The sequence below is a fragment of the Galeopterus variegatus genome, unplaced genomic scaffold, assembly GCF_000696425.1.
Source record: "Galeopterus variegatus unplaced genomic scaffold, G_variegatus-3.0.2 Scaffold1720, whole genome shotgun sequence".
NCBI lineage: Eukaryota > Metazoa > Chordata > Mammalia > Dermoptera > Cynocephalidae > Galeopterus > Galeopterus variegatus.
In genome coordinates, this window is record NW_007727831.1 from 45,117 (window position 1) to 58,453 (window position 13,337).

The 13,337-nt window shown below is 39.4% G+C and overlaps 1 protein-coding gene across 1 annotated transcript in view; it reads right to left on the minus strand.

Moving 5' to 3' along the window:
- The window catches only part of ARHGAP28 (Rho GTPase activating protein 28), a gene marked incomplete at its 3' end in the record, with an annotated part of 75,843 nt that overhangs the window by 43,953 nt on the left and 18,553 nt on the right, over positions 1-13,337 (minus strand). The window contains 1 exon segment of the mRNA XM_008578569.1: positions 6,950-7,042. Within this exon segment, the coding sequence (XP_008576791.1) occupies positions 6,950-7,042 (93 nt within the window).

Sequence of the window (13,337 nt, forward strand, 5' to 3'; positions counted from 1 at the left end):
TAGGCTTTGCCTGCAGCGATAAATGACTTCATCTCCCTTGCTGGTTTCACATTTGGGGACAGCGTGTCCTACTGCCTACACTCTACACACCCCACTCACATGAACACACGATCAACAATTTTGGCCTTTGGGGAAAATAGGTCTACTCAGCTGCAGAGAAAACATACAATTCCCTACATGAATCAATAAAGTCCAGCTTTATGCCTCTGCAGAAAACTTTAGGGGCCCAGAGAACTGTAGTTCCATCTGCAAGTGGTATCTTCTGCCTTGTAGAACACCTACAGGAGACTGCTGTGAATCTTTGGTTGGATCTTATCACCCTCCTGCTGTGATAGGGTCAGATAAACAGGGAATGGGGAAGGGGCTGGGAGGCCGGACAGGAAAAAACACCCAGGATCCACTGTTTCAGTCAGAAGCTGTCCCTCCACTGGAGGCAAAATCTAAAACCTGAGGACACCACTGCCACCCAACTTCCCTGACCAAATGGTACTCACACTGGGACACACACTTCCCTTTTTGAGTCACTATTTGCTACATTCCAAAAGCTAACGTATTCTCCCCATGAGATGTTTACATTTGCAAAATAACTGGAAAACACTAAATATTTATATCTTAATTGATACTGAAAATACTGAAATAAATATTTACATGTCAGTCTGTTATTTTTCTGTGTGAGCTCACCCAGGAAGACTAAGTTTAATTGACAACATCCTCCACGCAGGATACCCATACAAATCTCTGTTGCTGTTTCTGCCTGTAAATTTTTTTTTTAAAGGAGAGAGAATTTAGTTATTTTGGATTTACTTATTAAATTATTCCTTGCTGAGTGTAAGTGCTGTGGGTGATGGGGGTGTGTGTAGCTGTGTATGACAAAAATCTGAATTATATGGCATCTTTACCTAAGAGAAATGAGAATACACATCTTTTATACTACATGAATGTTCATGGCAGCATGATTCCTATCAGCCCCAAACTGGAAATAATTCCAATGTCCATGATCAGATGAACAGATATACCTCTAGTGGTATATTTATACAANACTGTGCTAACTGCTGCCTTCCATCAACTTGCCACAGGAGAACTCCTGCCTCATTTGATGGGGTCTCTCACCATCTGTGGGCAGGGGTTTGTCATATGGCCCCTGCCAGGGCACCTGCTCAGAGACACCCAGTGGGGATTTTCAGTGGGGGTGGTGGAAGGGGGAGCTACAAGAATTTTTGACAAAGAAAAGCACAAGATCAGTGAGGATCCCCACACCAGCCAGCCGCAAAAAAAAAAAAAAGGTACAAGTTCTGTTACTGAAGACCAAGTGAAAGAATCTGTCTGAAGAGAAAGGGTGCACATGGGTGACTCCTGAGAACTAAGGCTGCAAATGCAGGCTGTGGTGGAGAGCCTTCAACACCAGGATGAAGGGTTTTAATTTGTCCTGTGGGTAAATGGGACTTCTGGGTTTAGACGGCAGAGTTAAACCAGATCATCAAATCTCTGGTCTTTTTCTGTATGAATTCAGACAAGAGGACCACAGTTAACAAATTCCTCTATGCGTGACACATGCAAAAACATCCTTTGATTTCTAGCCACAGTGCTACTAACTCACAAAGTCCTTTTTTAACTGAGATCTATTCACTCCTGAGTACTGAGTCTCCTTCTTCCTAATTGTTACAAGGTTGGTGGGTCTACTGGCAGCTGTGGTTTCTTTACAATCGTAGTTCAAGTTCCTTTTAAATCTGTCTTGAAGAAACTGCTTCTTCTTACCTCCCTACACTGATGGCCTCAACATGCAATTGTGTGGTTATGCTTTTGAGAGAGTTTGCTCAGGAATCTGATTCAATACACTTGAAGAAAGGCAGAACATGTGGGGGTTGGTCCTGGTTTGTGTGGGAGAGTGAGACAGAGCATCCCAGCTGCCCCAGATCCTGTGGGTGGGGCACAAGAAGGGGCCAAGGTCAAACCGGGCATTGCCAGGAGCCTGAAGCCTAGAAACAAACTAGATTAGGAGCTGGCAAGGTAATTTGACCACTGAACTTCACCAAGTATGTGTCAATGGCCTTGGTCAGCTTTTATAAGCCTAGTCATCCACCTCCAATCTCTCTCCAGATAGTCTTAAATCAGCACGGTACTCTCCAGGATGGATTCTAATGACTTGGTTGGGCATTTTTCTGTCTTACTGAGAAATGGGTGATCGCATGAGTTCCCTCCGAATTTGGATGTGTGTGGACACAAATATGTGTTTTTGATCATTTAGAATTTTAATTTTATATTTATTAAAAGAATTCTTTAGATTTATCTAGACATTTGTTTTTCTCATATATTATTTTTGGATATACATTTTAAAATTTTTAAACAAAATTGGTAAGTACTCCTAAAACTTCTTCACATTCAGAACCCCTCTTTTCTGAATCGACTTTTTAAAACTGAGGTACAACATATACACGTTGAAATATGTAAAGTGCATTAGTCACAAATATATATATGAGTATATGTATATATACATATTCTGATTACCACCATCCAAAAGATGTAGAGCAATTGGAACTTATACACACTGTTGGTGAGAGTAAAAAATTGATACGACCACTTTGAAAAACAGTTTTACAGTATCTACTAAAGTTAAACATATGCCTACCTTATGATCTAGCAATCCCACTCATGAGTATATACCCAACAGAAATGAGTGCATGTGTCCACCAAAATGCATGTATAAGAATATTTATAGCAGCACGGTTCATACTAGTTAACAATGGAAACAATTCAAATGTCCATAAAGAGGAGAAAGGATGCATTGGTGGTATATTCATCCAATAGAATGATACACAGCCACAAAAAAAACCCCCAAATTACTGTTAACACACAATAATATGGGTGAATATCACAATTATTATGAATGAAAGAAGCCAGACACAAAATACCATATTATATTTATATTTAGACTTTTATGAAAACCAAAACCAACCTAAGGTGTTAGAAATCAGAGCACGGCTTGCCTAGAGGTCTTGGACGACCATCAAATTAAAAGGGCCAGAGAGAAATTTTGGGGTTGATGGAAATGATCCATATATTGATCAACTGCAGAAAACATTTGTTCAAACTAATTGAATTATATATCTAAGTGTACACTTTTGTTGTTTGTAAGTTGTATCTCAATTTAAAAAATAATAATAATTTGATTCCTTAAAAATAATTTAATTCTTACCCTCTGAGAGGTTTAAGGTGTTATTGCTGCTTTGAATAAAGAACATACTGCTACAATAATGCATAAATTAGAGAGAAAATATTGCCTTTAGGAAATAAGAATATGTTTATAGAAATTTACACAAAGACTGAGACAAGCTAAACAATAACACAATCATGACCAAGAAAAAAATTCTAATTTGGAGCATAAAGTTGAAGAAATCCAGAACACAGAGCAAACAGACTAACATGACAGAAAACTTAGGAGACATGGAAATTCAATCCAAGGAAAGCAACAACCATCTAATACGTATTCTAGAAGGGAGGGACATAGAAAACGTGAGAAAAAATAATTAAAGACGTAATAGAAGAAAATGTCCAGAAAACTGTTCTCAGATGGCAGGGACTCACTGAGTGCTGACTAGGATGAATGAAATAAAGGGCTGGTCCTTGTGAAAGTTCAGAACTCCAGCAATAAAATTAAAATAAATCCCAAATCACAAAAGCCAAAAAGCTGCAGAAGGGGTAAACAAAAAAACCTAGAGAAGCTTATTGATAAAGGAATGAGTTTCAGGCAACTAAAATAAGAAAAAAAGAACCCATAATGGCATACTAAAGGTGTAACAGTGTGTCAATGAAAAGAAAGTCTACTGTACAGGTTTTCCAGGAGAGCTATGGTTTTCTGTTAAAAATGGACAGTAAGTTGACACATGTCCCTAACAGGATATCAACATGGTGTTCAGTTTCCTAACCACTTAGCATGTGATTAAATCCACATGCTAAGGCAGCAAAATGAAAAGGAAAGAGTTACAAGTCCACATTAAGGTTGTCATCACATTATTCTGCAGTTGTACCAGACTCAGTCTACCCACCATCAATTTCTTGTTTGTGATTAAAACAAACTTCTACTTGTTTTAATTGAGGTCCTTTAGATTTTCTTCTATAGGAAGCAAACACAGATGTAGCATGCTTTTAAACAGATGATATGATCATATTTAGCAGTGAATTATAAATCAATAGCAAGTGTAGCTATTTGATTTTTATTTAAGACATTGAAAACAAACTACAGTGATTACATTTTCTTTTGAATCAACTAACATGTTGACTAAATATTTCATTTATGTTGACTGCTCATAAGGAAAATGTCTTATGTTATTTATATAAGAAGTGATTATAAGACATTGAAAACAAACTACAGTGATTACATTTTCTTTTGAATCAACTAACATGTTGACTGAATATTTCATTTATGTTGACTGCTCATAAGGAAAATGTCTTATGTTATTTATATAAGAAGTGATTTGTAAAGCAGGTTTCTGATGATTGTAGATTGGATTGTAAACCTTTTGTAAATGCCTGGGTTTAGTGAAATTTGAGATTTATAGTCAAGGGTCAATCACATGTGATACATGAATAGACTATTTCTTTATTGTTAAATAGCTTACTGCAAAAGTAAATATGTCAGCTGTTAATGAAATCATAGAACATTATATGAATTCCTTTTTTAAAGTTTTATTTATATATACATATATTTATATAATTACATGTAGGTAACTGCACACATTTTAAATGTATAAAGCACACAACTTGATGAGTTTTGATAAATATATAGACCTATAAAACCACTACCACCGTCAAGATAATGAACAAAACCAGCACCCCCAAAAGTGTCCTCATGTCCCTCTGGAATCTGTCCTTCCTGCCCCTCCTCACTGTTCCCCCCTCACCACCCCCCGGTCCCCAGGCTAATCACTGATCTTCTTTCCCCCACTATAGGTTAATTTACATTTTCTATAATTTTATGTAAATTAGATATTCTTTTGTCTGGCTTATTTTATAGGACAAAATTATTTTGAGATCCATCTATGTTGTATGTATCAATAATTGGTTGCTTGTTATTGCTGAGCAGTATTCCTTTGTGTGGGTATATCACAATTTGTTTATCCAATTATCTGTAGATGGACATCTGGGTTGTTTTCAGTTTGGGGCTATTACAAATAAAGCTGCTATAAAGACTTGTGGGTAAGTCTTTCTATGGATATATATTCCCCACAAATGGGGAATGGCTGGGTCTTATGGCAGGTATTATGCTTAACCTTTTAAGCAGCTGCCAAATGAATAAAACATTTTACATTCCCAACAATGCGTAAAAGCTCCAGTTGTTCCACACCCTTGGCACTGCTTGGTATGGTCAGTCTTTTTAATTTTAGTCATCCTACAGGATATTTAAAGATGTCACACTGTGGCTCATTTGCATAATCATTAATGACACTGAGCACCTTTTCATGAGCTTTTCTGCCATCCATATATCTTCTTTGGTGAAGTGTCAGTTCAAATCTTTTGTCTATTCTAAAAGGCAAGAAAAGACCTACCAAAATTTTGACACTCAGGGTATGTTCCTGAAAGACAAAGTTGATTTGTTTTCAAAAGGTGAAGGTTTGTGTAGTTAATTCAAAGGAACTAAGTAAGGATTGGAAATAGCAGCAGGGAGCAGACTGTGGAGAATTTTTAATATCAAAGCTAGGAGTTCTACATTATTTCTGTAAATAGCAGGATTATAACCTGGGAGAAAATGGGAGGATTAAACCAGATGAACAAGCCTCTCTCTCCCAAAACTTAGTAAAATCAACAAAATATAACTAAAAAATAGGAAAAAATAATATCAATAGCATTCACACAAGTGATGATCAGACAGACAGACTTTAGGAATAATGTGGATTCTTTTCTAAAATCCACCTAACATCTCATCAAAATAGCACCAACAAAGATTAAGCAAATGGGAGAAAATTTTGGAAATGACTGCTGCTATCTTCTCCAAACTGTGAAAGAAAAAGACTGAAAGTGTGAGCAGCCACACCTGGGTTCAACACGACTGCCCTTCAAGGGAAAACTCTCTTCCCCACACCTGTCAGCAGGGAAGAGAGAACCCATCAGGATTCACCATTTTGCTTTTTTCTGCCTGGGAGGAAATTAGGAGAGGGACTATGAGGATGGAAAAATAAAAGGGAAAATAAATTATATAACTCTACCAAAGGAGAGGATAGGACTGCAAGTAGAAACAGACATGAGAAAAGACCACAGACAAACCATAATAAAGCAACCTTTCCCTGCTGCACATTGACAGAGGGTTGCTCATCATCCTCAGGCCGACTGCCTTTGCTCTCCTCTGGGAAGCGAGGAGTAGAGGGGACGGCTGGGGAAAGGGAAGGAAATAGGGAAGGGAGAGGGGAAGTAGACACCTAGGATTAAAGTATCATCAGAAATCGGGCACCTGATGTCAAAACCTGAGGATGCCTGCCGCTCCTCCAGCAGGCAGACTTGTAACTATGGTACCAACACTTCTAAGAGAACTTTTTTTAAAGAAAAAATGTAAAGATACAAAATCTGTCAAAAAAAGAAATGCTCACCGTCACTGGTTTTCTGGGTATGTACCTGTTTTTATAGAATATGCAGTTATTTGTGAATTTACCAATTAAAATTGGGTGCATTCACTGCTGCATATTTCTCTTACGAATTGATTAAAAGTAAATAGGTATGTTGACAGCTGTGGCTGTCCAGCCACCTTAATTATGTTACATTTTTTTCAAGTTTTGCATGATTGTCTTGACGAAATGGCTGCTTCTTTTATCCCTACCCCCAGTTCCCTGCTATAACTTACCATAGGAACACTTGCTTTGATCATTTCTGGTAGCTCTTTTTCTTCCTGGGTGCCATCCAACTGTGTAGTATGAATGGCTGCTTCTTTTATCCCTACCCCCAGTTCCCTGCTATAACTTACCATAGGAACACTTGCTTTGATCATTTCTGGTAGCTCTTTTTCTTCCTGGGTGCCATCCAACTGTGTAGTATGGTTGTCACAAGTATTACCTGGCTAATGAAAGAAATGAAAGACATTTTTATCCAGACATATTTTTCCAAACGTGATTGTGTTCAATTATGCATTACACTACAGTTTGTGTACATACATATAGCTGTTTGGAGACAGAGTTAATGACTACCTGTGCATTGATAATATCACTTAACAATTCGTCCATAATTATATTAATCCTCATAAATGTCATGTGCTATAATAGAATCTCAGAAGCAGACACTGTTAGCTGCCTGCCAAAATCCACTTTTCCCTTCTTCTTTAACTTATGAAATCATGATTTTGCTCCAAGATGCAGTGTGTCTAAAAAGACTAAGTGTGATCGTGTGATGGTTACTACCCACAAAGTTTTCTTGTTAAAGTGGATGAAATCAACTGCCCGATGCTTCTTCCAGGAACATAGACATGGTGCCCGAGATGCCCAGACACCCTTTAAGTATTAAATCCTAGCCCATAAGCAAAATGGAAAGATGGAAAAGTTTGTAGATCCATGCTAGGGCAGCCATATAAGCCGTGGTCTATCTACACTGAGCTTCTTGTTTTGTAAGAAAAGTAAACCTTTAATTGACTAAGTGATGCAGCTTACTGATAAGACCATGCTGTTTTAAAGTCAGACTTTATGACTGTATTTTGCAATGGTTTACAAATCAATAACAAGAATAGTTAGTTTTTTTTTTCAGTTATGAAACTGGAAAAACATTAGATTGATCACCTCATGAACACATAGGAGTGAACCAAATATTTCATTTCCATTCAGTGAATATTGGAAAAGCTCTGATTTTCATTATGCCAAAAGTGTATTTGGAGACTGGGTTTCTGATCATGATGGACTGCATTGTAGGCCTTGTGCATGAGCTCCAAGATTTAGCAGCATTTCTAATACATGGCACTCCCCCAAATAAGATGCAAATATTATGTTCCATGATTGAAGCAACTTTTTGCAAAATTAAACTTATTTACTGGATATTAATGAAATCATAAACTGTTACATGAGACCTTCAAAACTGTTATTTTTTTAGACAGTTTCTTTGTATTTTCTAACTTTCTCCTAAATCGTATCATTATTTTAATAAGAAAAACACATATCTTTTTTAAAGTAGAGACAATGCTCAAGAGGCAGCACAAGAAAGCTTTGGTCAGGACCAAGGATGGAGAACACAGCACTCCCCCTGCCCCCAGCTTATCTGTCAGTACTAAGAAGGCACACATTTTTAGAAGAAGAGATCCAAATGGCACTGGAAACCAGCAAAGTATGCTAATAATTTTTAATGTTCAGACATCATTAGAAATTCCTGGAAAATAAAAAGTAAACACTTTGATAATTGGAGAGACATGTTCAGCCTAAGAACAGCATAAGACAACATTGCTGAAGAAAAACCAGATTCACAAAAAGCAAGCAAACAAACAACAAATAAACAAGATCAGAGTGAAAAATACAAAGGTCAATGGCCGGGATAATTTACTGTAAAAATATTTCCTTAAACCAGCCAGACCTCCCTCCAGCCCCCATGACACTGAACAGCAGGTCGTAGCTATGTATGAGCCCAAGAAGAGCACTCTAAATGAAGTGAACCACCTGCTTTGGGGGGATTTCCAGGGTGGAACCAAAAACAGACCTCAATATCAGGTCGCTCTGGACCTCCGTGAAAGACATGGGTAGCAGGATAGAAGGAATACATCACCTTTGCCTGGGACAGAAAGAAACGAAGTCATTCACGCCTCCCTTTTGGCAATGATGATGTGTGCTTGTGCTATGGTTTGAATGTGTCCTCCCAAGAGCATGTGTTGGAAACTTAATGTCCAATGCAACAGTATTAAGAGGTGGGACCTTTAAGAGGTGAGTGGGCCATGAGGACACCACCATCACAAATGGATTAATGCCATTATCTTAGGAGGGGGTCCTTACAAAAACAAGTTCAGCCTTCCCACTTTGCCCTTCCATCTTCCACTATAAGATGACACAGCACAAAGGAACTTGCCAGATGCCAGCCCCATGATCTTGAACTTCCCAGCTTCCAGAACTGTAAGAAATAAACCTCTGTTCTTTATAAATTACCCAGTCTGTGGTATTGTTATAGCAGCACAAAACGGACTAAGGCAGTATGTGTGCGTGCACGTTCTTGCAGGCATGCTGTTAAACTAATTTCCATTCACACACTGTTCACATTCCTTACTGGCTTACACGGCTCTTTTATTTAAGTCAGAGTCCTTCGAGAAAATATCTATATAATGGCAGAGAAATACAGGAATGACATACCCTGTCATTAATTAATCAATTCAGTCCATTCATAAATATAAATCAACCACTAAGGATCATCAGTCATTGGAAAAAATAAACATTGTGAAAAAGTATAGTGATAAACATTCTGGGAGAAACAGGTAAATGAGAGAAGAGAAAAAAGCTTATAATGATTTAATGATTTCAGAGAGATTTGAGAGGCTATTGGAACCATAAATCAGGAACTAACTATAACAGTAAAAGCAAAATTAGTAAAAATGGAGGAATTCTTGTGAATTAACATTATAAATGCTGAATTGAAAAATCAGTAGGGGACAAATTTTAACTTCTCGTGGCAAAAATTTGAATTAGGGATCTGCAAAATGATGTAGACAAAATCTATTAGCATAAAAAAAGACATGGAAAATGTAAGATACAATTTAAGAGATAAATTGAGTTTAATCCAAGTAATGAAAGGAAGAATAGAGAAAATGGAGGAAAGAAACAAAGAAATGATTGGAAGAGAATGTTCAGAACTGAAAGGAAAAAAAAAAACAATTTTCAGAAACACAAAGCTGAATGCTGACCATGATAAAGGGAAAAAAAAATCTCATATCCTGATGATATTTCAGTTCTCTAACATAAAAATAAACCTAAAAATCATCCAGAAATATAAAGATGAGAACAGGATATAAATAAGTGAATGAAGGAAATTGATTTAGGACCTGGCATTTTGATACTTGCCAATTTAGGATTTAAGTTTTTAGGGTATGAAAATTTAGTATCCAGAGACATTTCGTTTTGCTCAAAGGGTAAAAGGTACAAATTGCTAAGAAGATGTAAGATTTTGTAGTACAAGTGATTACGTAAGTTGGTAATTCTATTCTTCTGCATGGTCACTTTATTCTACCAGTCCTCGTCCTCCCCCCGTGAGCAGGGACGGCACTTGCTTCCTCCTCCTGTACACTGGCGATCAGTTCAGGCTGTGGTTGGAGGAAAACGTCCACATTCTCTTTCATCTCAGGGAGAGGTTTCTCCATGTGTTTCGCACCACACGTGCTCCTTGATTAACTTTTAAAAGGTGAGAAAACCTTCCAGGGTTTGAAATAAAAGGGACGGTGAAAGCCAGGTGGGAGAAGAACATCCGGGCAGTGATGAGCCTGGGAAGGACATGGGAGAGCGGGGCCTGTAGGGATCCTGCATCAGTCTCCATCCTGAGGATGCCTGCTGATCCTTCTGGCACCTTGATTATTCACTTGCTCAGCTGGAGCTTGAGACAGGAACACTGCACTCACACCAAAGCTCCAGGTGCTGGGCCAGCAGAGCTCAGGAGGGTGGGGGTGGAGGGCAGCAGATGACAGACAAATGCAGGCTGGGCTAATGTGTGCCCTTGGCTGATATAAAATCATTTCCTGAACATTCCATTCGAAGGCCAACTGTTATCTTACCCAGTAACTGTGAACTACCATGTCTCACCTTCTAACCATTGTTATTGCTTTTATTTACACATTAAATTCATTTTTAAGCTAATATATAAACTCTTGGGTGCAGGGGCCATGTCTCCGTGTTTTGCCGCTGCTGTCTGGAGTGCTGGGCACTTTGTGAGTGTTCAATAAACACCTGCCATTGTTCCACTCTGATTACTCCATAAAATGGACTCTATCATTACTTCTTAAGGGAAGAAGAGAAAATAAAGGCAAATGAAAGAAGTTTTCTCCCCCACATCCAGAGTGTATCACTTTATATTAGGGGCTCTGCAGAAGAGTTGTTGCAGCAGGCCTGAGACACTCTCCCTAGATAGGCCTGTTTGCAAGGTTGGCCCTTGGCTGGCCTCTGGGAGCTTGAATTTCAGGACAGTTCCCACCAGTCCCCAAATGTTAAGACTGGCTCTCTGTTCCTAAACTGTTTATGCAGACACTATGACATTCAGCATAAGCCAAATTATTTACACAGACAATATCATACTGAGAGAGGAGAAAATCTATAAAAATTTACCATTTTGTTTTCTCTAGTTTGGAAGAAAATAAAAGGTGGAAGATGAGGATAGAAAGACAAAAGAAGAAAGAAATAAAGTAAGCCCAGCCTAATGAGAGTCCACGGTCAAGGGAGGGAATGTAGGTGTGCTATAAGACCTCAATATTATATGCTGCCCTGACGTCTGGTGAAATCAGGAGAGCTGTGAATGGCCTAATGGCAAGTTTTCCTCCCTGCCCTGCTCCTGCAGATAAGGCTTCCTAGCCAAACAACCTTCCTTATCCAGGAACCAGTTCCTGCTTATTCCTGAGTAGCAGGTTTCAATTCTTGCCAGCCCATAATATTACTCAGACAAGCAATCACGTCCTCCTGTAAGAACCAGGGCACCCCGCCCTCATGGTGCTACAAAGCCTGCCTCCCACAGCACCGGATGTTCACTCTGCTCCCAGATGTACCACATTTGGCCCTGTGTGATGTGTGGTGTCTTCCTGGCTATGAGTATGTGTGACTAACGAACTGCTGTCAATTTCATCTGTCCAGTGTCAGGTGCTGGGTGTTGAGCCATCCTGACAACTCTAGGGTGGGAATCTCTCCCTCCCGAATGAGGCGAAGAGGAGGCAGTCGAAACGGCAGGTGGAGTCAGCTGGGATAGAGGCTCGTAGGAATCTATTATTTGAAAATCCTCCAGTGTCTGCCCTGACCTCCCCCTCCTCTGGCTGAGGGGTGAGGTCGTGGCTGCTGCGGGGAGAACAGGGAAAACAGAGAGGAGCAAACACCTCGGTTCAAGTGTTCTAGGGGGAGGTAAGGTGGATAAAACCCCTACACTGAGGGGACAAGCGAAAACCTGGGGCCAACACGACAAACATGTAAAGATCTCTGATTTCCTATGAGAAATATAATGAAATCATAAAAAAAAAAAAAACGAGAGATGAAATCTGCACAACAGGATTACTTACAGCACCAGCTGCCTACATTCCACCTCCAGACCTCAGGCAACAGAAGAGCAGCCAGGACACAAACTGGCCACATCCCACCCTCAGCACACCCTTGGAAGGGACTAGGAGCTACCTGCATTAGGACGGCCATAGATCCAGATAGAGTGCCACGCATAAAATATAAGGAAGATGAAAATAAATGGTACAGAAACTGAACATCGTCACCACCATCTCCATCAGATCAAGGGTGGTACAGGGGTTAGTCTTAGAAAAGCAAAGAATCCCTCTTCCTCTGACAAGAAGGGAAAAAAGGAAAGCTAAAGAGAAGGAAACACATTCAAGTATAACTGAGGAAAGTCTTTCAGTGTAAACTGTCTGCTGCCATGAATCCAAGCGGAGGCAGATACCAGCAAACCACATCCTTCCATGACTCCTGCTCACAAAGCACCACTTTGAAAAGACACAGCCCTCATCCCAGGGTACAGATCACAGCAGGAGACTCGTTTATAGAAATGAAGCCTTCTGCTGAGAGAGCTACACTGGCACTTAGGAACTCAGATTAGCATTCTTTGAAACTTTGTGCTAAAGCAGACCAGGCGGGCTCTCCTGAAATGTACTAGATAGTGCCCTTTTTTCCACTTACTGCTACATATTTAAGATGATGTAGCGCTGCTCCCACAAGATATCTACATTTAGAAAATAACTGAAATGCCAAACTGTGTCTTATGGTGAGATTTAAATTAATATTGGAAGACACGTGGAGGGCAGCATAAGGTTTTCCACTGTGAGCTCAGCCGAGAGAACAGAAGCGGAGCTAACCGCCCCCACTGAGACTCTGGCTGTGGCCGCAGCTCCTGCTGTTTTGTTGCTGCAGGTACAGGTAGGCATGTAGATATTTGTGGATTTAACTAATTAGTCATTCTTGAGTTTGAGAGTCTCTGTTTTCTTTATTGTTTCAAGATAAGTAGGCATTTTTCCTGCAAGTTTTCCTGACTGTCTTGAAATAATTACATTTGCTAATCTTCTTACACTCAACTCCCTTTGCTTTATCTTACCAGTTGACCACTTCTTCAGGGAATTGCTGGCATCCATTCTTCATCCAGGGCTGCACCCAAAAGAGGAATTGGGTGGGATACAACAAAAATCATCTGGCTATTGAGCAAAATGAAAG